Source organism: Plectropomus leopardus, chromosome 1, assembly GCF_026936395.1.
Source record: "Plectropomus leopardus strain MGB_pleo_1.0 chromosome 1, ASM2693639v1, whole genome shotgun sequence".
Lineage (NCBI taxonomy): Eukaryota > Metazoa > Chordata > Actinopteri > Perciformes > Serranidae > Plectropomus > Plectropomus leopardus.
Window position 1 is genome coordinate 824978 of NC_142176.1, and position 26753 is coordinate 851730.

The window sequence follows — 26753 nt, forward strand, 5'->3', positions numbered from 1 at the left end:
AAAATTGAATACAAATTGAAAAGAAAAATATATAAATAAAAGGTTTTAAAAAAAAAAAAAAAGAAGAGGAAGAAGAAAAAAAAAACCCTGCAGCCCAAAAATCATTTTCCTCACAGAGATCTGCAGGATGATACTTGTATGAAGCTAACGCTGCTCTGGTTCCCTCGTCAACAAAACTATGATTTGATTTTGGATTATGATAGAAAATAAACTGTGGTCAACAAATCACCCAAATGTTGTAAAGAAAACATGTTTAAAAAATCCCCAAGTAACGTTAAAGAAAAAAAGCAAAAATTTTAAAGACATACTGGTTTGTCAGGTATGTTTTCTTTACAAATCAGCAATACAATTAAAAGGGAAAAAAACAAGAAAAAATGTACAGGAAAAAAGGAATTAAAGAAGTTTTTTTTTCTAAAATCGCCCAAAAAAATAGCCAAATACTTTAAAAAAAAATGCATCAGGGCTTTAAATTAAAAAGTAAAAATGCCCAAAACATTTATAGAAAATAAAAAAATAGCTGCCAAAAGTTTTAAAAGAACCCCCGAAAAAAGTCCCTAATTATTATTATTATTGTTATTATTATTATTATTATTATTATTATTATAAAATTTAGGTTAAAAAACAGTTATAAAATAAGTTTATTAATAAGCTACCGTAAATTAAATGTCACCTGAGAAGTTTCTGGGTGAGAATGTGACGTCATGAACGACATCAGGTTCGTGCAGTAGTTATTGTGTTGTGTGTGTGTGTGTGTGTGTGTGTGTGTGTGTGTGTGTGTGTTTTTACCTGCAGTGTGTCTTTAAAGGAGCGGGTCACATGTCCAGCTCCGGTGTCCCTCCTCCGTGTCTTACCGGAGCCTCGGAGAGTGTGTGTCGGTGTGTGTGTGTGTGTTGATGCTGTGTCCTCTCGGTGTGTATCTCGCGGTCAGCAGTGTGTGTGAGTGTGTGTGTGTGTGTGTGTGTGTGCATGAGAGAGAGTGTGTCCTGTCGGTGAGTATATAACGGTGTACCGGAGGGAGGATGTCAGCCCGCTGAAGATGCCTCCTGTCGGTCTGTCGCTGCTGCTGCTGACGGCCGCCGCCGCCGCCGCCGCTGACCCTCCGGGAACCGGAGCGTCGCCGCTGCGGGGACCGGAGCTCGGCTTGTCCCCGCCGGTCCCCGCCTCTCCCTCCGCCCCGCCGCGGCCCCGGGCGGAGTACGGGGCGCCAGTGTCGCCTTGGCCCGGTCTGCGGCGGAGGAACCGCCCGGCCCCGGAGAGGAGGAGCAGGCGCAGGGGGGACAGCACCATCACGGCGGCGGGTACCGGGTGGTCCAGTGGGAGTGGAGCTACGTCCAGACCCCCTACATCATCGCCACCTGGCTGCTGGTGGCCAGCGTGGCCAAGATCCGTGAGTCCCTCTGTGTGTGTGTGTGTGTGTGTGCGTGTATGTGTGTGTGTGTGTGTGTGTGTGTGTGTGTGTGTGTGTGTGTTACTGGTCAGGCAGGAAGTTAACTGGTGAAACTTTGATGAGAATCAGAGTTCAGTCTGTAAATCTGATGTTTCATTGAGTCTGAACAAAGTCATACTGGTCCCTGATACTGGTCCCTGATACTGGTCCCTGTTGCTGGTCCCTGTTACTGGTCTCTGATACTGGTCTCTGATACGATCCCATATACTGGTCTCTGATACTGGTCCCTAATACTGGTCTCTGATACTGGTCCCTAATACTGGTCTCTGATACTGGTCCCTAATACTGGTCTCTGATACTGGTCCCTAATACTGGTCTCTGATACGATTCCCATATACTGGTCTCTGATACTGGTCCCTAATACTAGTCTCTGATACTGGTCCCTGATACTGGTCTCTAATACTGGTCACTGATACTGGTCTCTGATACTGGTCTCTGGTAGTTCTCGTTTCTGGTTGTACTGGTGTGTGGTACTGGTTTGGCCCTCTTGGATCTGAAAATAAGATTTCTGGTTTTAATGTGAAACTTTTCACTTTTTCACGAGAAAAAAAACAGAAATTTAGTACAAAAATAACGAAGTTTTTAAAAAGGTAACCAAACAAAACAACGGAAACAAATGGATATGAATATAAAGATAAAATGGATAATAAATAGAATAATAATTATTCATATTAATTAAGCTTTCCGAAAATGTTTCCCCTATTTTTAAATTTATTATGAACTTTAAAAACTGCCACCCTCGATCACTCGACACGGACGCCGTCTCACTTCCAAATTCTGCACATTAAAAAGGAGAAGACGTCCGTCCTCACAGCGTCTGTGACCTCTGAGGACATGAGTGTCTCTCATTGCATAATTTCCTGTGAAGCTGTGAAGTGTGTTAAAGAAGCTTTTAACCACAGCATCTGTAGAAGCCAAACGTCAGCAAAAAACAAAAAATCAGACTTAAATTAAACAATCAAAGGGCCCCGATGCATCATGGGCATTTCATGTACGAGCCACGAGAAGTTCATCGTTTGTTCATAATTACCGTGATTATTCTTAATTTATTTATCCAAGTAATCCTGCTGCCTCTCCTCCTCTGAACCACGTTTACAAAAAACAATAAACTAAACACGCTAAACAAAACAACAACAATTACACTAAACACGCTAAACAAAACAACAACAATTACACTAAACACGCTAAACAAAACAACAACAATTACACTAAACACGCTAAACAAAACAACAACAATTACACTAAACACGCTAAACAAAACAACAATTACACTAAACACGCTAAACAAAACAACAACAATTACAATAAACACGCTAAACAAAACAACAACAATTACACTAAACACGCTAAACAAAACAACAACAATTACACTAAACACGCTAAACAAAACAACAACAATTACAATAAACACGCTAAACAAAACAACAACAATTACACTAAACACGCTAAACAAAACAACAACAATTACACTAAACACGCTAAACAAAACAACAACAATTACACTAAACACGCTAAACAAAACAACAACAATTACACTAAACACGCTAAACAAAACAACAACAATTACACTAAACACGCTAAACAAATAACTAGCAAAAATAAACACTATCAATAACTAATCTAAATGATGGAAACATCCAGAATCATCAAAACAACTTAACTTCTGTTTAGAAAACAACTTAACTGCGGAGAAAAATCTCAGAGTCAGTGTGTGTGTGTGTGTGTGTGTGTGTGTGTGTGTGTGTGTGTGTGTGTGTGTGTGTCTTATTTCAAACATGTAAAAAAACAAGAACAAAACACACAAATAAAAGCAAACAACGCTTACGACCGACTGCAATGAACAATAATAAAAGATAAAAAAAAGGTCTATGTGCATTAATCCTAATAACAAATACTCAGACCACTGAAATTTACCTATCACATGTTCAAAAAGAAGTAAATAGAAGTACTCACTTATATATATATATATATATATATATATATATATATATATATACATTCACACTCTAGAAACGAGAACACATTTTATATACAACCCTGTATTGGTCATTTATGTCTTTTGATATATATTTTGAATTTGATTGAAAAAAATTGTAATGAAATCGCAAACTGAAAACCTGTACGATGGTATGGGAAAAAAGGAATTAGTAGAAACCTCACATCGTTTGTCATTTTCGTCAACAACACATTCGTAAAAACATCCGGGAAAGTCTAAATAAATAAAATCTCAAACTTCAGAGACAAAGTGAACACGTCTGAACTCTTCAAAATTAAATTGAGTTTTTACTCAACTTTAGAAATTTTTTTCAGGTTTTAGTGGGATCATTTTGTGGGACTTTAAGTCTCTTAAATCTTCAACATTTATATAAAATAAAAGAAAAATGAGACTCAGTTTCCAGTTCCAGCTGCTGTCTGCTCAAACTGAATCAGAGTGAGTTTCTTACTGGAGGAGAACAGCTTTGACTGACTTGAATATTACAAACAAAAAGTTTCAATTAATATTATGATTATTAATCTGCTATAGGGACAAATATTGTACTGTATCTGTAATTAATGCATTTTTAACTGAAAGAAAAATAAATGAGAAAAGACCAAAATGTCATACAGTTTTCTTTAAAAACTACCTAAAAATAAAAAATAAAATTTTTTACTTTATTATTTTTTTTTTTCACATTCACAAACATTTAAAACTTCCTACAAATTGTACAAATCAAGCCGTCTTTAGAAAGCGTCAATTAATGTTATGATTAATCAGGACAAATATTTTACTGTATCTGTAATTAATGCATTTTGTTTTCATTGAAAGAAAAAAAAGTAAGAAAACACCAACATTTCTTACAGTTTTAAAAACAACCTAAAAATAAAAATTAATTTTTGGGGGGAAAGAAAAAAAGTCAACAAAATTAAAATCAGCAGAAATTTTCAAAGAAGTTGCTACAAACAAGAAAAAAAATAATAAAACATTAAAAAAGTTTTTTAAAAAGTTTTTCCAAAACAGTGACAGCCGTGAGGTCAGGAGCTCTTTACGGCATCCGCTGCCAGATAACAGCGACCATCAATGACTGTTATTGACATGTGATTAGATGGAGCTGCTGTGACACGTATGTTGCTTGTCTCCGTGTAGCGTCTCCATGGAAACGCCTCTTTAAAAAAACATCAGTCTGCTCCTTTAAATCTGCAACGTTTCAGAGCAGAACCAGAGCAGCACGACTCCAGCGCTCTGTCTCTCCTCTTTAAACATTCTGTTCCTCCGTCACGGCTCCACACGCACACACACGCACACGCATGCACACACACACACACACACGCACGCACGCACACACAGAGTGGTGAGTCACTGCTGCAGGACAATAACATGCTATACATGCTGCTTATTAATGTGGCACACACACACACACACACACACCGGACACACACACCGGACACACACACACACATTGAGGCGCTGTCCGTTCACATGAATGAGTCCAGTTGTTTGTCATCATGTGAACCAGAGTCTGAAACACACACACACACACACACACACACACACACACACACATATCAGACTGTCTATGAAAACACAGTAAGCAGCAGCTCGTTGTCGTTTTCACACTGACTTTGTTGGGGACTATTTTCAGCGGCGGATTGATCCACATCATGGTGCTGCAGCGAGTGTTAGTGTCAGATAAACTGCAGTGTGTGTGTGTGTGTGTGTGTGTGTGTGTGTGTGTGTGTGTGTGTTTGTGGTGGTGTAGACACACACACACACACACACACACACACACTGTTTGAGTCTCATTGTGAAGATCAAATAATCAGAACGTGATTTATATTTTAACCCTTTAACTCCTGGATGAGTTCAATGTGCTGCGATCAGACGCCAGAAAGTCCTGCAAACTGCAAAAAAAATAAAAAATGAGTAAAAGGTGAGAAATAAATGAGCTGAAAATGAGCAGGGAGGTGTGTGTGTGTGTGTGTGTGTGTGTGTGTGTGTGTGTGTGTGTGTGTGTGTGTGTATTAGATATGATTTAAACAAAAATAAACACCAGGGCGGTTTTTAAATATATTGAGCTTCAAACTTTTGCATCCAAAATATAGAAATAATATGTTTATAACTAGAGTCTCATAATTTTAGGGTGACGACATAATCAAATAGTATATTTATCCTAATTATATATTTAAAATCATGTTACATTAAAAAGGAAGAGAAGAACTTTCTTGAGGTCATTGTTTTTTTGGTGTTTGTATTTAACTTTTTTTTCTTTCCGGTAATTTTCTTGCAAGTTTTTCCGAATTTCTTGTTAATTTTTGGCAATTTTTTGTTGTTTTTGAAAGAATGAAGGCAGTTTGTTCAGATTTTAAAGGGTTAACTCAGTCTGAGCTTCCTGCTGAGCAGCTGAATGTTCTCAGTGTTTCTGTCCTCGCCGTCCGTCTGCTGAGTGGGAGGTTCAGTGTGTGTGTGTGTGTGTGTGTGTGTGTGTGTGTGTGTGTGTGTGTGTGTGTGTGTGTGTGTGTTGAAGTTTGATCAAATGTTTAAATGTTGTTTGGTTGAACTCGTCTTGGTTTTTTTTCTTCGTTGCCATGGTAACTTCCTTCATTCATCAGGTGGGTGGAGTCGCCGTGTTCACACAGGAAGTCCAGATCGAGGTCATGTGAAGGTCACACAGAGTTCAGGTCTGAAACTGCAGCCGCTCGCAGACCAACAGGAAGTGACATAATCAGTTGGTTAACCTCAGAACTACTTTATTACGCCAGAGGGAGCGAGGAGGCAGTGAAGGAAAGGAGGATGTACTGAAGGAAAGCAGTGCACCGATCAGGATGTAGACTTTGGGGAAAACAAACTTTTGAAACCAGGTTCCAGAGTGTAATCTTTAGAAAACACCACCCCTTCTGTTGCCGTGGAAACTGGCGACAATCGTGTGAGCACGATTATGTCAGCATCGCCAACTACTGGCCCGGCGTGCAGACTGCGGCGTTTTCAGTTGTTTTTGTGGATCCGTGAACACGAGGAACTTCCTCGCAGTGTTTTCATGTAAAACACAGATCTTTATATTCAAAAAGCAAAGGAGCGTGTGTGTGTGTGTGTGTGTGTATGTGTGTGTGTGTGTGTGTAAAGATCAGTCAGACAGAAACAGGTCAGCTGTGTCTTTAAGATCAGAGTTCATGTAGAAACAGATTTTGTTTTCACTGTTTGATGTTTTTAATTTCCTCCTGCTGATTTATGAGGACTGTCACTGTGTGTGTGTGTGTGTGTGTGTGTGTGTGTGTGTGTGTGTGCGTGCACATGTGTGCATGTGTGCATGTGCGTTGTCATGACTCACAGCAGACCTTGATGATAAAGTGATGGATTATCTGTCAGAGGCCACGTTCAGTTTACACACACACACACACACACACACACACACACACACACACAACGAGAGCAGAACACACGGACCAATCAGAGAGCAGATGGTGTGTGACTCATCACTGTGTTGAACACACGTTTAAACTCAGGTACATCACACCTGACAGGACGGAGAACACACACACCGACGTTCACTGCAGGTCAGACGGATCGATGTGTTCATCAGCTGACTGAGTTTAACCCTCTGCGCTCCACTAGAGTCCCAGCACTCTTACTGGGACTTTAGGTTAAAGGTTTGATCCCCGGTGATCCGCACTCTGAACGTTATGGGTTCTAACGTGTGTGTGTGTGTGTGTGTGTGTGTGTGTGTGTGTGTTCCTCGCAGTGTTCCACTTCTCGCAGCGGTTCACCACGGTGGTCCCGGAGAGCTGCATGCTGATCCTGCTGGGTCTGGTTCTGGGCGGGGTCGTCCTCATAGCCAATAAGAAGCAGCTGTACCAGCTGGAGCCCGCCCTCTTCTTCCTCTTCCTGCTGCCGACCATCGTGGGCGACGCCGGCTACTTCATGCCGGCCCGCCTCTTCTTCGACAACCTGGGCGCCATCCTGACGTACGCCGTGGTGGGGACGCTGTGGAACGCCTTCTGCACCGGCTTCAGCCTGTACGCCGCCAAACTGCTGGGGGTCATAGGTCAGTGTGAGGTCACTCTGAGGGGGCAGCGAGCTGACAGCGTGACGACACGTCCGGGCCGGCTGCCAGCAGACTGTTAAAGAAAAATAAATGAATCATGAAATGCTCTCGTTGAAAATGGCCAATCGTTTTAAAGCAAAAACAAAACAAAAATTGTCAAAATATTTTCTTGAAAAAAAAATAAGAGAAAAGTTTTTTCTTAAAAATGAAAAAAAATTAAAAAATTAAAGATGGGAAGCCAAAATGTTCTTTTTCAGAACTGACCGTTATTTTTTTTTAAGAGCAAAATAACGGACATGTTTTCTTTTAAAAACTGCCAAATGTTTTTTGACAAAAATCAAAGCCCAAAATTTTTTTGGGTTTCAAAGGGTTAAAACATCTTCATTAACACTCTCATGACGAACATCTGCACGGTCTAACTTCGTCTGTGTGTGTGTGTGTGTGTGTGTGCGTGCATGCGTGTGTTTGTGTGCATGTAGATGAGCGCGTGCAGGCAGACCTGATGGACTTCCTGTTGTTCGGAGCGTTGATCTCGGCCGTGGATCCGGTGGCAGTGCTCGCCGTGTTCGAGGAGGTTCACGTCAACGACACGCTCTTCATCATCGTGTTTGGAGAGTCGCTGGTTAATGACGCCGTCACTGTGGTGAGAGACACACACACACACACACACCTCAGCACGTGTAGTTGTGTTGCTATGGCAACAGAGAGGCTTACAAGTAGGGATGGGCAATAAAACAATAACAACATTAATCGCGATATAACTTTTCCTCGATTGAAATATGAGACGTTATTCCAGCCATGTTTTGACAGACAACACGGACAGCCAGTGATAATAAGAATAGCGTCGCGGAGAATCAAATGAAGTAAGGGACTTTGACTGTCGAACAGCTGAGTGTTTGACAGCCACAGCGTTTCATCACGGCGGATCAAACAGCCGATGGTCCGACAGCAGCGCAGTGAGACAGACAGACAGAGCGCAGCTTCTCCTCACAGCACCAAAGTGTCTGAAACAGACACATCTGCAGAGGTGAAAGTGACTTCTTTAGACTCTACAGACGACTTTGTGTTAGTTTCAGCTTTAATCAGACTTTGGATGGGCGCCGCTCTATCCACTGAGCCACCAGGCGCTCCAGCAGCTTTATTTCTATTGCAGCCACGGCACTAGCCGTCATTATTTCCAATCCAAGGCCACGTAGGCGTGTTATGGAGCCGTGATGGAAAGAGCCCCTTATATGTGGGAGCGGCCACATATGAGGGATTTCTGGGAGATGTAGTTTACGATTTCACAGAGGAATTGTGGATTCAGAACTTCCAGATGATCCGCTAAACTTTCTCAGAGTTATGTGATGCAATAACAGCTCCTAGCACAAGCACATAGCCATGGCATCATGTGACCTCACAGCATCATGTGACCTCACAGCATCATGTGACCTCGCAGCTTTTTGCAATCACCTCAGATACCACCTCATGCCAGAGGAAAAACCTTTTTTGTGAGAAATGTTGTTTTTTTTTTAATTTACATGTGTCCGTTAGGTGTATTTTGTATTGACAATTTCAATTTGCACAATTTGAGAGTTAATGGAAACCCGCCTTGTGTCTTTAATGCCAGCACAGTTTATAAAGAAACTGAGGCCGACCGCTTCAAAAACTGAACTCCATCAGAATTCAAAGTTCACAAGCCCCCAAAATCAGCGGCGAGCTGTTAGTCATTCGAAACCTTCACTGCACCCGCGGATGTGTGATGAAGAGCAGAAAGTTCACATTTGCTCTGAAACGTGTTGAGTTGGAGATTAAAGCCGCGCTGTGAGCAGATTAACGGTGCAGGTCTCTAATCCTCAGCAGCACTCAGAATATGAGCTAATCCCACCAACAAAAGGAGAACACTCACAGTGTGGGAAAACTCACACACACACACCAGGAAACTGTTTCTATATCACCATATCATCATCGTCATCATCATCATCATCATCATCATCATCATCATCATCATCATCATCACCATCATCATCATCGTCATCATCATCGTCATCATCATCATCGTCATCTTCACCATCGTCATCATCATCAGGGTTTTACAGAGAGACTGAACGCTGCTGCGCTCCTAAAATCTCACACGTTCTGCATAAATCACACAGTTTGTTAAACTCTGAGCCTTCAAACAGGAAGTCTGCAGCGAGTTCACACATTGAACATTCGTGCTTTCACATGATCGGTGCATGTTTAAAATATAAAGTGCACACGCAGCAGACACACTGCTCCTGAGGCCGGCTCTAAACTGACGTTCTGGTCTGGTTTTGTTATTAAACATGAAACCCAATAAATCAATAAATCAAACCTTTTTTTCATGAATTTAAAGCAGCACAGCGTGACTGACTGATACGTACACGGACATGTGGGGGTTGAAGTTTTCCTTTAAAAGTGAAAAAGCAGTTAGGGACAGTTTGTCATTAACCCTTGAGGGACTGTTTGTCTCATTTTAGTCTCTTTTCTTCTTCCTGTTGTGATAATTGTGTGTGTGTTGATGCATGTGTCCTAAATGTAGTCCAGATTGTGTAATCAGTGAATTTCCAGCTCAGCTCCTACAATAAGTCTAAAATACATTAGTATTACATAAGTATTTGACACAGTACAAAAAATGATAATGTATAAAAATCAATGTTGCTGCTAATCATTGACACATGCCAGGCTGTGATAACAAACATCAAACTCTACTTAGCATGTAGTATGTAAAAAAATATATATATATTTTTAAAAACATAGTGGCATCATGACAAAAACCTGGCATTTTAAGGGTTAAAATTCTGAAAATTAATTAAAATTTGATATTTATAATTAGGAGTGATGTTGATTAAAAAAATAAACTTAATAAAAAGAGAAAATAATTTTAATGAATAATATTTTTTAAAGCTTGATTTTGAAAAACGCATTTTGTGTGCAGAGCAATTCTATAATGTGTGATGTTAAAGCGGGCCATAAGGGGTTAATGTCGGCGGCTAAGGTAACGTTACTGTCGAGCTGACAGGAAGTAAACAGACGTGAAAAAAGTAAGTGAACACTAAAGAAGAAGAGAGCTGTGGCTGCGGCGTGTTGGCGTTTCTCTCTGTGGTGTTTTATTGTATCCACAGTTTTCACACCTAAAGTTCACAAGTTGTTCATCTTTTTAAAAATCAAATTCAGTATTTTTCTCCGTCCTTGAAACACAAAAGACACAAATTCCCCAACTGTTTGAAGAGGGATGAAGGTGACGTCTGTTTATTGTCAGTCTCCATGGCAACAGTGAGGCCGTGACAGCGCTCGCAGAATAACCTCCTGATCTGAGCTCGGCTCTCTGACGGTCTGATCCACGTCTGCTCTGCATGTTTAATATGAAGCACCATCTCCTGCACAAAATCTGTCTTCCATCATTGTTGTCTCCTCAGTAGAAACTGTAAATGGTGACGTCAGATCTGATCCAGGTGTTCTCTGGGTTCTGCAGGTTCTGTATAAAGTCTACATCTCCTTCGTGGAGGTCGGAGCGGAGAACGTGCAGACTGCAGATTACTTTAAAGGAGTCGGTGAGTTCACAGAGAGAAACTAAACCTGAAGCCTGACGCTTCTCTGACTCACCTCCTCCTCCTCCTCCTCCTCCTCCTCCTCCTCCTCCTCATTTCTCCTCCTCCTCCTCGTCCTCCTCCTCTTCCTCCTCCTCCTCCCCCTCATTTCTCCTCCTCCTCTTCCTCCTCCTCATTTCTCCTCTTCCTCCTCTTTCTCTTCCTCCTCCTCATTTCCCCTACTCCTGCTCCTCATTTCTCCTCCTCCTCCTCCTCTTCAGCCTCCTTCCTCATCGTCAGCATCGGAGGGACTCTGGTGGGTTTGGTGTTCGCCGTCATCCTCGGCTTCATCACTCGTTTCACTAAGAAGGTTCGGATCATCGAGCCGCTCTTCGTCTTCCTGCTGGTGTACCTGGCCTACCTGACCGCCGAGCTCTTCTCGCTGTCCGCCATCCTGTCGTAAGTCTCCCACTGACACCAGTATGACCAGTACAGATCTCTGCACAGCGCATGAGACCCACACAGACCCACTGTTGTTTAGGATAATAACAATATTATTGTTGTTGTTGTTGTTGTTGTTGTTGTTATTATTATTATTATTATTATTATTATTATTATTATTATTATTATTATTATTATTATTATTATTATTATTATTATTATTATTATTATTAATAATAATAATAATAATAATAATACAGCAGTGACACCAAAGTCTGTTTCTCGTGCGTCGGTACCTGGAGCCGTCTGTGATGTCAGCAGGCAGACTGGCAGTTGTTTGGTTGTCGGGACGTTGCTCAGAGCGTTTCCTTAGAGCTGTCAGCTGGCAGGTGTTTGGAGGACTTGATGTTTAAGAAATGTCTTGTCTCTGCGTCCATCTGTCCTCAGGATGACCTTCTGCGGAATTGGCGCCAACAAATACGTGGAGGCCAACATTTCCCAGAAGTCTCGGACCACGGTGAAGTACACGATGAAGACTCTGGCCAGCATCGCCGAGACCATCATCTTCATCTTCCTGGGCATCTCGGCCGTGGACAAGTCCAAGTGGGCCTGGGACACCGGCCTGGTGTCCTGCACGCTCGTCTTCATCTTCGTCTTCAGAGCTGTAGGTCAGTCCCTCCTTCCTCCGTCTCCACATCAAACATCTCTGTGAGGACACTGTCCTGCTTTGACACGTTAATGATGTCTCACATCAAGCTCAGCTGATGTCTGCTGATCAGAAACCTGACAGCTTTTCTCCTCCTGCTCTGAACTTTATTTTTTTATATATTATTTCATTTTTAGATATTTTTATATATTATTTCATTTTTATGTATTTTATATATTATATTTGATATTTTATTTTTATATATTTTATATATTATATTTTTATATATTATTTCATTTTTTAGATATTTTTATATATTATTTTATTTTTATATATTTTATATATTATATTTGATATATTTTTTATATCTGAAACAGAGCAGAATGATCGAGAATAAAAATCAAAATTCCAGGCGGTGAAAATCACTAATAACTGATTGATTGATTTAAATAAGATCCGGTTAGCAGAATAAACAGCTGATGCGTCCGGATGACGGAGGACAGCAGCAGCTGTTTGAGCCGCACGCTGACATTTCAAACGTTTATTGATTCTGATCACTGATGTCGACTGTGCACGTTTAAATGTCTCCCCGTTAACCTTTCAGCCCGTCGTGTCAGCAGACGTCTGCACACAGCTTTAACCCTTTCAAACTTGGATAAACGTCACTTTTCTTGTGCTGCGTTCTGACGTAGTATTTGTAATTGTTCACAAATTGCAGGAAATCAGTAGATTTGGAAAATTATAATTTTTTAAAGTTAGAAAACAATATATGTCTTTATTATATATAGTCTATATTTATATATTATATGTATCTGTATTTTACAGAATTATTATTATAATTTTTATGCATTTTCTTTGGGTTATTTTCTTGTTTGTTTCTTTTTTTGCTAATTTTTGGGTAATTTCTCATTAAGTTTCTTATTGCCTCATCTCCATATTTTTGGGGAACAAAAAGGCCAATTCACTCAGGTTTAAAGGGTTAATCTTTGCGTGCATTTAAAGGTGCTGTCACCTGCAGTCAGTGTCCGCTTTATTTTCATTTCACTGTACGTTTGTCGTGCCGAATGAGAAACAAAGAAATAAATCTCACGAGAAGACACTGGCACTGAAAAGCAACACATACTGAAAGGGTTAAAAGCGCCCTGTAAGCGTGCTGACCTCTGACCTCTGCGGACCTCTGCTGACCTCTGACCTCTGCTGACCTCTGTGCTGCAGGTGTGATCGGTCAGACGTGGATTCTGAACCGTTTCCGCCTCGTCCCGTTGGATAAGATCGACCAGGTGGTGATGTCGTACGGCGGCCTGCGGGGGGCGGTGGCCTTCGCTCTAGTGGTGCTGCTGGACGGCGGGCAGGTCAAAGCCAAGGATTACTTTGTTGCCACGACGATCGTGGTCGTCTTCTTCACGGTCATGTTCCAGGTAGGAGCGCCGACACTTCCTGTGCAGAGAGGAAACGCTGTTTGTGCCGTCAGGTTTCTGTGAGGGACGAAACTATCAGCAGCGTTTTTGGGTCCAGAGAAAATTATCTCCAAAAAAAAAGCCTCATTTTGATGCCTTTCATGATCTCTGGCACCTTATTTACCCTAAAAAAAAAAAGAACTGGACGTCAAAAATACCAGCAGTACTACATCTCATCTCTGAAATCTGAGCAAATTGGCTTAATTTCTTTCAAAAATACCAGAAGACAGCGATAAGCAACAATGAAAGATGTGCCCCGGAAATCAAAAAGAAAAACTGAAAATAAGTACGAGAAAATTACCTGAAAATTAGCACAAAAAAGCAAACAAGGAAATGGCATGAAAAAAATTTTTGTGACATAATTAAGAAAAATAATGATGCAACTTATAAGCATAGCTATAGTTTTACTGATGTTATCTGGCTTTTTAAATACATTTTAATACTCTAAATCTACTAATTTCTCGCGATTTGTGGAACATTTCTTACCAAGCTGCTTATGGACTCTTGGACTCTCTTGTGTTTCTGGAATAAATCGCATTATACTTTGCTCAGAGTTCAGAGGTTTAATAATGCAAAATAAAAATCAACTAGAAATGATGATGTGTAATTACAGATTAAACTTCTCAGCAGCCTGTAAAGCTTTTAAAATTATCTCCACAGCAGCGTTCAAAATGTGCTGCTTCAAGGACACCGAGGACCCAAAACTTACATTTTTTATCAACAATATCATATTTTGTAGTAATTTCAATAATAATAATAATAATAACAATAATATCTCAGTGCAGAGGGACAGACGTCTGTCTGTTGTAGCTGAGCTGCTGCAGCTGACTGTAAGCTGATCTCCAATTTCTTGTTGCATGGCAACCATAATGATGTCATGCTCTTTGTGACCTTTGACCTCCTGCTTCCACAGCGAGCACACAAACTGTGTGTGTGTGTGTGTGAGAGAGAGATTATTATTTTATTAGCTACATTATCCAAAGGCTTCATTACCTTATTAAGTATTCATTGTACTCTGTGTGTGTGTGTGTGTGTGTGCGTGTGCGTGTGCGTGTGCGTGTGCATGCGTGCGTGTGTGTGTGTGTGTGCGCGTGTGTGTGTGTAGACTTCATTCATGTGTTCCTGCAGTCTGAGCAGCAGCGCCACCTGCAGGACACCTGTCCTCTGCAGAACACATCAGGACGATCTGAGCACATGTGGTTAGTGTGTAGTGTGTGTGTGTGTGTGTGTTTGTGTTTGTGTGTTTGTGTCTCAAGCCTGCTGAGTTCACTGATGGAAAAAATTCAGAATCAGTCGAGTATATTAGGTTTGAAGATGAGTTCAGCTCCCAGTTTGAGGCCTCAGCAGAAATCTGCAGAGTTTAAAGACATTAAAGACAACACATTTATACACACACACACACACACACACACACACACACACACACACACACACACGCACAAACAGACACACACACACACGCACACACAAACTGAGTCAGTGCTCATTATAAACATCAGTTCCTCTAGTAGAAGCAGCATGTTTAGTTTAAAACTTCCACATTAATTTATATTTAATGACTGTGTGTGTCTGTTGGTGTGTGTGTGTGTGTGTGTGTGTGTGTGTGTGTGTGTGTGTTTACAGCTAGATGTGCAAACACACAGTAAATCAGAGACATGAGTTCATGTTGAGGCTGCAGGGAGAGTTTCTGCTGATGAAGGTGATGAAGATGATGAGGAGATATTTCAGCGTTAAAGTCGCAGCAGGACGTTCCTGCCGGAGTTCAGCTGGAGCTCATTTGTTATCTAGTGATTATTTTCAGCATGGATTCATCTGCTGATTAGCTTCTGCATTAACTCTTTGGGGGGGGGGCAGGAACTTTATTTATAATTATCATAATAAAGGTTATGGTACAGAAACATTCAAATATGTAAACACCCTGTTAAGGCCATTTCCTTTTTTTTTTTTTTTTATTTTTATTTGGTTAATTTTTTAAATAATTTTTGTAAATTTCTTGTTCATTTCTATCCAATTTTGGGGTCGTTTCTTTTTAAGTTGCTCCTTGCACGAGTTTTTGAAAGAAATCAAGCCAGTCTGCTCAGTTTTCAAAGAGCTCATCGATTGATTGTTCGCTTTGTCCGAGTAGTGAAAATAGTGAGAACGGTTGGGAGCCGAAATTGAAATTGAAATCAAAATTAAATTAATTGCACAGCACTAATCGCGGCTGCACCTTCACATCCATGAAAATCACAAACAGGATCAGAGACGAGTCGACCGCAGAGCAGAAACACCGACAGCCGTCCGACTTTGACTCTCTGGCAGTTTTTATCCTGACGGTGTTCAACCTGATTAAAATTCAAATGTGCTTCATTTTCCCGGGTTTTCTTTCTTTTAGACTCGTTGATGAGTCTGAATTCAAACTTCCAATGAAACCAGTTTTTAGGAAAAACTCAAAGAAAAGTGCTTCAACTTTTTGTGGAGACCCAAAGCTTCAGCTCTTCATCATCATCATCATCATCATCAGATAATTGTGTGTTTCTTCTTCTTTCAGGGTCTGACCATCAAACCGCTCGTCAACTGGCTTAAAGTTCCTCGTTCCACCAGCAGGAAGCCGACCATCAACGAGGAGATCCACGAGAGGGTCAGTTTACTGCTTCTCCTCCTTCCTCTCCTCCTTCCTCTCCTCCTTCTTCTCCTCCTCTTTCTTCTTCTTCTTCTTTGTCTTCTTCTTTCTCTTCTTGTTCTCCGTGCCTTCATGTGCGGTCCTCCAAAGTTATAATTCCGAGCGGGAAATTGTGAAATTTGGATGATCCTCGGGTTGTTGAGTTGTGACGTTTGCGTGACGTTTGCGTGACGTTTGCATGACGTTTGCGTGACAGCCATCATTGTTGGTTTTTGTTGTTGGTCTTCTTCTTGCAGAAGAAGACCAAGAAGACCTTGACTCACTCTCTGTGCTGCAGCTCTGAGAGTCAGACCAGCGGCTCCTCGCTGAAAAAGAAAGTAATCTTTCTGATACTGACCTTAAAAACATCAAACAGCTGCAGCCTGAAAACCAGCAGCTCATTAGTTTGGTTCCCTACAAAACACCGAACCTGCTTTTGTGTCCCGCGTTTGTGCAGAACTTGAATTCACTGACGTCTGATCTGTCAGCGGCTCAAACTTACGGAGAAAATGAACTTACAGATTCTGAGTTTCTGATGGATTATTGATGTTTTCAGATGATAGTGTGTGCAGGAACATCACGCAGGATAATCACAGGTGTGTGTGTGTGTGTGTGTGTGTGTGTGTGTGTGTGTGTGTGTGTGTGTGTGTGTGTTCAGGCGTTTGACCACATCCTGACAGCAGTGGAGGACATCGCAGGCCTGCAGGGCTACCACCACTGGAGAGACAAGTCAGTCCATCACACTCACATTACAGTTTAAAATTCAGAAAATGATATTTTGATATTTATGATTAGGACTGATTCTGGTTAAAAAAAATGAAAGTAAAAAAATCATATTCATGTATAATATTTTTTATAGCCTGATTCATTAAAGTGGGCCCATCGTGGTCATATTATCTATCTACAGCATCAAAACATCAGTTTGATCTCATCATAAGATAATTAAAAAAAACAGCATCAGCCTGAAGTTACAGTGATGTCTCAGTCACGTGTTCACTCTGGAAGAAATCATACAGATATAAACACACACTAAATATTCTCAGTGTGTACTCTGCATCAGTGCTGTTATTGTGCTGAGTGACAGTGAACAGCAGGGGGCGCTCCGCTTCAGCCCACAGTGACACTCTGCTCGACTTCTGTTCTAAAACACATATAACATACAGCACATAGATGTTCACAGTCTAATCACATACTTATCTCATTTTTTAGTCCTTTCATACTACGTGAAGAAAAGAGCATAGATTATCCGTTATCCGTTATCATTTTCTTACATTTCTATTAATTTTATTTTAATTTTCTGGGAACCATCCAAATCTGCTCTGACACTCTGACAATAATAACTGTGTGTGTGTGTGTGTGTGTGTGTGTGTGTGTGTGTGTGTGTGTGTGTGTGTGTGTGTGTGTGTGTCAGGTGGGAGCAGTTTGACAAGAACTACCTGAGTAAGCTGCTGCTGAGGAAGTCGGTGTACAGGAAGAGCGAGCTGTGGGAGGCGTATCAGAAGATCAACATCAGGGACGCCATCAGCGTCATCGACCAGGTACAAGGTCAAAGGTCACCGTCTGTGTCAAAGTTTGTCCTGGAAAAGGTTTGGGAGGATTCTAGGAAACGTGGTCGTCAAAGAAACAGTAAAAATAAAATACATCAGAAGAGAACGAGACAATGCTTCAACTGCTGACCTCTGACCTCTGACCTGACCTGTGCGTGTGTGCGTGTGTGTGTGTGTGTGTGTGTGCAGGGTGGGAACGTCCTGACCTCAGCCCGCCTTTCTCTGCCCTCGATGGCCAGCAGAGCTTCATTCCCTGAAGTCACCAACGTCACCAACTACCTGTGAGTCACATGACTCTTAAAATATGGGGGGGGGGGGGTAATCATTATAATGATCATAATTATGTTGTTTATGTATTGTTGGTGTGTTGTTAGCGTGTTGTTGACATGTTGATGACATGATGTTGGTGTGTTGATGACATGTTGTTGACGTGTTGATGATGTGTTGTTTTACATTACATTACATCTGCCCCTGGTAATAACAATGAGAGCTCAGCGCGAGCGGCCGGATGAGACACGGAGCGATGCGTCCTGCTGTTTCTAAATAATTCATCCAAAGTCTGATTAAAGCTGAAACTAACACAAAGTCGTCTGTAGAGTCTAAAGAAGTCACTTTCACCTCTGCAGATGTGTCTGTTTCAGACACTTTGGTGCTGTGAGGAGAAGCTGCGCTCTGTCTGTCTGTCTCACTGCGCTGCTGTCGGACCATCGGCTGTTTGATCCGCCGTGATGAAACGCTGTGGCTGTCAAACACTCAGCTGTTCGACAGTCAAAGTCCTTCACTGCATTTGGTTCTCCACAGCTGTTCTTATTATCATTGGCTGTTCGTGCTGTCTGTCAAAACGTGGCTGGGATGCGTTTTATCAACATTCTGTCGACTACGTCTCATATTTCAATCGAGGAAAAGTTATTTTGCGATTGATATCGTTATCGTTTCATCGCCCAGCCCTATGTGTTGCTGATGTGTTGTTGGTATGTTGTTGACGTGTTGTTGATGTGTTCCAGGCGTGAGAACGGCAGCGGTGTGTGTTTGGACCTCCAGGTGATTGATAACGTTCCCGGAGCCAAAGTGGAGGAGGACACAGAGACACACCACGTCCTCGCAGGAAACCTATACAAACCCAGGAGACGGGTAACACACACACACACACACACACACACACACACACACACACACACACACACACACACACACACAGACACACACACACACACACTCACTGTAGACTCCTTGAGAATCAGCTGACTAAAGAGGATGTTCCAGGTCCTCACAGAGTCTTGGGATCATTAAAGTCCTTGAGGAGTTTCAAGGGATCCTTGAGGAGGTGGAGAGTGTCCTCCAGAGGGACATCAGACACAGAGTCCTCAGAAACACACTTACTTTGTACACTTACTTTACTTTGTAATCCTGAAGATTTGAGAGCTGAGAGGTGACGATGAAAGTGATCAAACACAAGAAACACACACTGTAGTCACATGATCACTGAGTTCTGACTGTGTGTGTGTGTGTGTGTGTGTGTGTGTGTGTGTGTGTGTGTGTGTGTGTCCAGTATCAGTCCCACTACAGCCGTCACTTCATGCCTCTGGGGGAGAAGGAGCGTCAGGACCGTGAGGTGTTTCAGAGGAACATGAGGAGCCGCATGGAGACTTTCAAATCCACCCGACACAAACGCCACAAGAAGGAGAGGAGCCTCAAGAAGGTCTCACACACACACACACACACACACACACACACATACACATGCATGCACAGACACACACACAGGCACACACACACACTGAGTGAAGCTGGCTGTTTCTGCAGGTGAAACTGTGGCAGCTGATTGTTCTTCCTGCAGTGTGACTCCGATGCTTCGCTGCTCTCTCTCCTCTGATTACAGGAGCACAGTTTGTTTTCTCCTCTCTCTCCTCAGACCTCCTTTAATTAAAGGAGCAGAGTTTTTTTCGCGTCTCTCTGTTATAAAACACAAAGTTCTGCGCTGATTAAAGGAGCTGCTTCCTCTTCTGGCTGCAGCTTCACTCACATGTTTACTCTGCTCTCAACAGCGGCGAGGATCCGACGCCAAGGAGGAGGGCGGCGACAAACCCCGACGCAACGTCAGCTGGCAGGACAAGAGTAAATACAGAAACTCACTCCCTCTAAAAAAAAACACGTTTCAATATGTCTGTTCACAATCAATAACTCATCAGCTGATTCTGATTATAGAAACTTATTGTTGTTAGATCTGCAAACAGGAGTCAAACTTATTGATCATTTATTTTGTGTTCAATCACTGTGTGTGTGTGTGTGTGTGTGTGTGTGTGTGTGTGTGTTCAGACCCCGTGGTGGTCCCTGTGGAGTCAGAGGAGGAGAAAGAGGACAAAGGAGGTGAACATTCAGACCCCGAGAAGGAGGAAGACGTCGGGATCACCTTCGTCGCTCGCAAGGTGGAAACGCCAAAACAACGACCTAAATCAGGTGACAACACACACACACACACACACACACACACACACACACACACACACACACACATACACACACACACACACACAGAGGCGATAAAGTATCTGGTCTCAGATCAGCTGCAGCTGGTCTCCTCAGAGTTTCCTCCTCTAACTCCTCTAAACAGACAAAATCACCTGTCCTGCTGTCCTCTGTCAGTCCCTGCAGCTCTGGACGGCTGTCAGAGTCCCCCGGCAGTCCCCTCCTCCCCCCCCAGCGCAGACAGCCACCTCCCGTGGAAAGGCGGCGTGGGTTCTCCTCCGCCCTGCGTGTCCGTGGAGGCCACAAAGATCATCCCCGTGGACCTGCAGCAGGCCTGGAACCAGAGCATCTCCTCCCTGGAGAGCATCTCCTCGCCACCCGCCCCCGCCGAGCCCGTGCACCCCCGAGTCAGCGCCCTCTCCAGACTGGGAGGTCCCCGCCCCGCCTCCTACACGCCGCCAGGCAGCGCGGCGGGCAGCACGGCGGGCAGCACCTCCTCCATCGGAGCTCAGCTGTCACAGGGCTCCTTCTGCTTCCCGGAGAAGAAGAAGGAGGAGGAGGAAGAGGAGGAGGAGGAGGAGGGAGCGCTGCCAGAGATGCAACCGCTCATGTCGTCTCTGAGGCCCCCCAGCTCCCTGCAGCCGCCCCCACCGCCGCAGCCAGGCTCCGCCCCTGGATCTGGGAGGAGGAGGAACCCCTGTGTGTACCTGAGGAGCCTCGTGACCGCACCTCCTCCTCCTCCTCCTCCTGGCAGTGGCGAGCCCCGCAGCCGAGGCCCCACCCAGCTGTAACCAGCAGTCCAGATCACACGGACCGCAGGACGCCATCACGGCAACACAAACACACACACACTACAGACATCAGGTGGCGTGCTGCCTGTCATATCGTCCAATAGGAAAGCAGCTCTCTCCTCTCAGCCTCCCTCTGATGCTCCTCTGACCTCTGACCTCCTGCAGGCTGAACTCAGGTTAAAGAGAAACTCTGTGACCTCCACAGCCGGAATCAAAGCAGCTTCGTCCTCTTGACGTTTTTTGTCGCTATTTTTTTTTGGTTTTTGGCACTTCGTTACTGATTTTCGTAACTTTCTCGAAAATCTCATTGCACAAAAAAACAAAAACAAAACACCAACACCCTCTAACATCAGGCTTTCTAATGCAATGAGAATGTCACATGACTCTGCAGTCGTCACGGGTTTTTATCGCCTCCGGCTCTGATCGGCATTGATGGAAACACGACACCCGGGCGAACACGCTAATTTCAGCTCCTTAACCGGTGAGATGCAATTACACGGCGTCGCTTCTCCTGCTGAGCAGCGGAAACATCGATCCACACCAGTCTGCTGTGACCTTAAACACAGTCTGACTCAAAACAGAAAAGTCTTCCTTTGTGTTTTTAAAAAATCTGCATTCACACTGTGAGAACGACCGTCGTGAACACGGATCCACAAAAATAACCGAAAACGCTGTAGTCTGCATGCCAGGCCAGTAGGTGGCGGTGTTTCAAAACATTACACTCTGGAACCTGGTTTCAAAAGTTTTCAGGCCTCCAAAACGCTGTTGTCATGTGAACGAAACTGCAGCAAAAGGTTTAACATTTCATGCAAAGACTGTTGCCTTGGAAACAGGCCCCGAGAGTGGGTCATAAAGTCATTTGGTTTCGTGTGATGTAAACGTCATCGTCCGCCGCAGTACCACGCAGAGTGTTTGCATATCAGGCACGCCGACTGCACGCCGAGCGCTCCAGTCTCTTGTTCAGTCCAAAACGCTGCCGACAAGCTGCAGCCGTCTCACCACGCTGAAGTTGGTTTAACGATGGATTTTTGAAAATATCCCCCTCAGACCCATCAGCATCGTTAAGCTCGCCTTCACTTGACGGCGGCAGTATGAAGATGATGAGAACTGCGACGAGCCTGAGAGGGGTCACTGCTGTGTAAATCCTGCAGAGTTTACCTTTAACCTGTGACTTGCAGGGTTCAGAGGTCACCGCTGCTCTTATCTGCACACCAGCAGCTCCTGAGGGACGCTTCACGCTCAGACCGCTGAGAGACGATAACGTCTCCTTCAGTCTCAATTTAAACGTCGACATTTTAAAAGTATCTCTGGCTGAATTTACACCACACGGTTCGAGTGAGCCCGTTCAGATTTGTCTCCTCTCAGGTGGCACAGATCAGATATGAATCATGGAAACAAATCACATGAACTCAGATATTCTCAGTTCGGGTTTCAGGCCTCATTCAGATGTGGAAATAAATCAGATCTGAATTAGTAATCTGCAGACCAGTCTGTAGTCTGAGCAGACAGATTGGATATTCTCTGGCACTGCAAGTCCTACATGATTGAAAATGTGATGATGGTCACTCAAAACTGAAAATTCAGTTATTACCTGCTCCCCCTCATGCTGATAGAAAGTCGGGTGAAGTTTTATAGTCCAGAAAACTCTGCCGGAGGTTCACGGGGGAAAGATGTCGGGCTCATCTCCCAAACAGCTGACGCAAATGGTGACCAGGATTCAGACATTAAAAAATACATAATAAAACCTGAAGCCCCGACATGTCAAGGTGTTTTGAAAAACATCACTGGCGTCGTGTTTTTAGCCTCATTGTAGCAGAGAGAGAGCACAGAGAGATTTGTGGAGTTAGCAGCAGCAACAAATCCGTCTGTCAGATTTAAATCTGCTGTGTGGGAGGCTTCAGGTAGCAGGTAAACACGCTGTGCAGATACGGCGAGCTCTCGTTGGTCTCGATGTGTGAACGCGGCTCCCACACTTGGAGCTACAGGTTACAACGCAGCTAAAAACATGACGCCAGTGACGTTTTTCAAAACAACCTGACCCGTCTGGGCTTCAGGACACTCTGATTACTTCAGATTAGCAGTACAGAGACATTTTGTGTTTTTTTAAATGTATTTTTTTGAACATTTGAATCCTGATCACCATTTGCTTTAATTAGGTGAGTGTAACGCCGTTTCCCCGTGAAGCCCCAGCAGTGTAGATAATGACTGAATTTGCATTTTTGGGTGAACTATCCCTTAATGACATAATTCCATGTGCTTGGAAAGCAGAAAATACAACATTTGAAGAACGAGGGCTGAAGCCAGTGGCCAAATACACAGGTTTTCAGGAAAATAAAGGGGTTCATATGGAAACAAACATGTTAATGAGGACATTTCAGTTTTCATTTGCACGTTCTCTGGAGCGTATGCAGAGTTTAAGCAGGTGTAAATGCAGATATCAGATTTGAGTCACTTTTAAGAGAAGATGTGGGCAACAAATCAGAGATATGATGTAAATCTAGCCTCTGTCACAAACTTTAACTGTAAAAATCTTGTTTCCGTTTTGGTGATTGTCCTTTCAGGCTCACACCGCTGCTCGACTGTAGGTCTTTATAGGAAAAACAAACTGTTCAGTATTGATCAGTCCATCAGTAAACACTCTGTAATCAATCATCATCCTGCTGGAGGGGACACTGACTGACGGAAAACTGCGACTCTTACTTTTGTAGTTTTGTTCTGATCTTTGCTCTCACATCGTCTGTCAGCAGCAGAATCTCATCTCAGCTGATAGAAACCGTCGTGATATTGATCTTGACAGAGAGCCACGGAAGCTCTCTGCAAACATCACATCTCACCTGTGTGTGTATTTATTCTGCTGCTCGTATCAAATCAAACGTATTTTGTAAAAGATGCAAATATATCTCCAATCTACAGAGTAGTTTATTTTAAACGACCAAAGTGTAAAAAGGAGCTTAAAGAACATTTCTACAGTGTGTATCTGTGTAATACTGCCTTACTCTGTGCTGTCGCTCTGTGTGTCCATCGTCCCCGAAATGTGTGTGTGTGTGTGTGTGTGTGTATTATTCCACCAGCAGGCTGTGTCTGTGTGTGTGTGTGTGTGTGTGTGTGTGTCTCTAGTTTCTTTCTGTTGTGTCTTGTTTTGCCAAAAACTGTGTCGCCTTAATGTCCGAGCTGCTTTCACCGTCTCACACACACGACCAGAGACGGACACATTGGGCCTCATGCAGCAGCATCCTCTTAAATTTCTCTTAATTTTCTGCTGAGAGAAGACAAAACAGTAAAGTCAACTTAATAAGAAATCTTCCACAAACTGCAAGAAATTAGTAGATTTTGAAAATAATTAAAAAAGAGATAGGGAATATGTCTAGGGAAAATGAAGTAGGGAAAAACTGCATATATAATTATCATAAGTGCATATTTAAAATGATCTTACAAAAATTATTATCATTTATAAGTGCTTGGCTCAGGTTTCAAAGAGTTAAAAATAAACACTTAAAAGGAGAGTAACTAGATGGCTGAATGTATTTATCCTCATTGGTCCTTCGTCGATATTCAGCTCACAGTCAGATCATCAGATGGAAAACGATGGTCCTGAGGTCCCTCTCTGTGTGAAGAAACTGAGAATGATGCACAATTTCTGATATTCTGCTCACTGTTGAGTCTTCAGAGCTCTTTCTGCAGCAATAAGAACCCATCCGTCCTGTTCGTCCTGTCCTGTCCCCCCACAAGTCCCCGTGTCCACCTGCAGGTCTCTGTGTCCCCCCCAGGTGCCCCTGCCCCCACTGCAGGTCCCTGTGTCCCCCTGCAGGTCCCTATTTCCCTCTGTGTCCTCTCTCTGTTGGCTGCTGTGGCTTTAATCTCCTGCTGAACTTGAGTCTTGATGTCCTGAATGTTGAGCGGCAGACAGTGGACGGTGTGTGCGGATGGTGTGTGTGGACGCTGTGCTTGGACAGTGTATGTTGTCTCTGTGTGTCCTGGCTTTGCAGCAGAGATTGAATCAGCAGGCTGAAACATGCTGCTGGCTGCTCGGAGGCCGTCCTGCTGCACAGACAGTTTGACCTGCAGTGAGGACGGTTCGGTCTCTAACGTCTCCATCTTTGGACAGGGACACAGTTTGACCTGCAGTGAGGACGGTTCGGTCTCTAATGTCTCCTTCTTTGGACAGGGACTCAGTGAATGTGCTGCTGTCTTTGTTTCATCTGTGATTCAGGTGTTTGTGTGGAAAAATCAAATGAAACGAATGAGTCTTTGTGCCAAATATCTGTCCCCGTCGTCTTCTGTCCACACAGCTTCAGTCAATAAATGTAACCGTGTTTTTCTGAATGAACTGGGCCGACTCGTTTCTTACTCCATCTGCTGGCTGTCATTACTAATCAATAACTGCTCACATGAATGTTGTGTTAAATAATAAATCCCACCACAATGTCAAATATCAAGACAACGAAATCTGCTCACTGCAGATTCACTTCTGATTTTTTTGTTTGAATTTACAACTTAATTCTCGAAGTATTGCAACCCTTGCAAATTTATGACTTTATTCTCATAATATTAATACTTTTTTTTGAAAATGTACAACTTTATTCTCATATTACACATTTTTCTTGTAAATTTACAACTTTATTTTCATATTACAGCCCTTATCTTTTAAATGTATAACTTCATTTTTGTAATTAATTTATTTTTTCACCATAAATTAACAAGTTAATCTTGCAATATTATGACTTTTTTTCTAGTAAATGTATCAGTTTAATCTTGTAATATGATTTCATGCATGTAGATTTACAAGTTTTTTTTCTTTGTAATATTAAGACTTTTTTTTTTCTTTCAAAATTACAACTTTGTTGTTGTAATATTGTGACTTTATTTTTTTTCTTACAAAACAAGAGAAATGAAACAACAAAAAAAGAAAAGGTTGTGCAGGTGATATGAAGAAATTCCTGTGGGTGTAAGAGGGTTTTAAGAGAATCTCACCTAAATAAGGATAATAAATAAAGATGTTATGTAATCAAGAAAAGAAAACAAACAACCAATGAAAGTTAACAAGCAAACATAAAGTAAGAAATGTTAAAAATTGAATAAATAAAATAATTGATTCTCCACATCTTTTTAAATTTTTAACATAGCCCTAATCTTCTGTAGGAGAATCAGAATCAGAATCTGTTTTTTTGCCAAGTACATTTACATATACAAGGAATGTGACTTGGTGTTTTGGTGCAAAACAATTAATATAAAGGAGAGAATAAAGATAGTTAATTTAAATAGAATAGAACATAAGATAAAAAATATAGAAGCAATTTAAATATATAAAATGACAAAATAGAATATAAAGGACAAAAAATGTATGAACAAAAGGTGCAATGGAGGGATAGTACAGTTTTTCAGTAGTATGTAATTGTTAGGTGAAGAAACTCATATTTGCGAATTCAGAGAATTTTGGATGTTGTTGTTGCACAAAACCAAAATAAAAAAAAATAAAAAAATAAAAAATAATAATAATAATAAACTTTTTACTACTATACAATATAAGAGAGCAATATATATATATATATATATATATATATATATATATATATATATATATATATATATATATATATATATATATATATATATATATAATATTTTTTTATAAATATATAAAAATAAATAAAACTTAAAAAAACTTACATACTTATTAAATGAAAGTTATACAAATACCAGTCTGTATGTGTGTTTTTAAAAGATTTTAAATGTATCTTTTTTCTTTTTTAAAAGAAAATTAACATGACCT

At 42.0% G+C, this 26753-nt stretch overlaps 1 protein-coding gene across 1 annotated transcript; it reads left to right on the forward strand.

Annotated features, from left to right (window-relative positions):
- The first annotated feature begins 1231 nt into the window (after positions 1-1231).
- Positions 1232-25310, forward strand: slc9a5 (solute carrier family 9 member A5). The gene is made up of 16 exons (XM_088074833.1): positions 1232-1387; positions 7162-7464; positions 7944-8107; positions 10940-11018; positions 11276-11453; positions 11883-12103; positions 13297-13499; positions 16069-16158; positions 16838-16908; positions 17591-17717; positions 17916-18007; positions 18731-18857; positions 19276-19425; positions 19772-19841; positions 20043-20183; positions 20370-25310. The coding sequence occupies exons 2-16, from the start codon at positions 7209-7211 to the stop codon at positions 20981-20983; spliced, it is 2583 nt and encodes an 860-aa protein (XP_087930959.1). The 5' UTR covers positions 1232-1387; positions 7162-7208; the 3' UTR covers positions 20984-25310.
- Positions 25311-26753: the final 1443 nt, after the last annotated feature.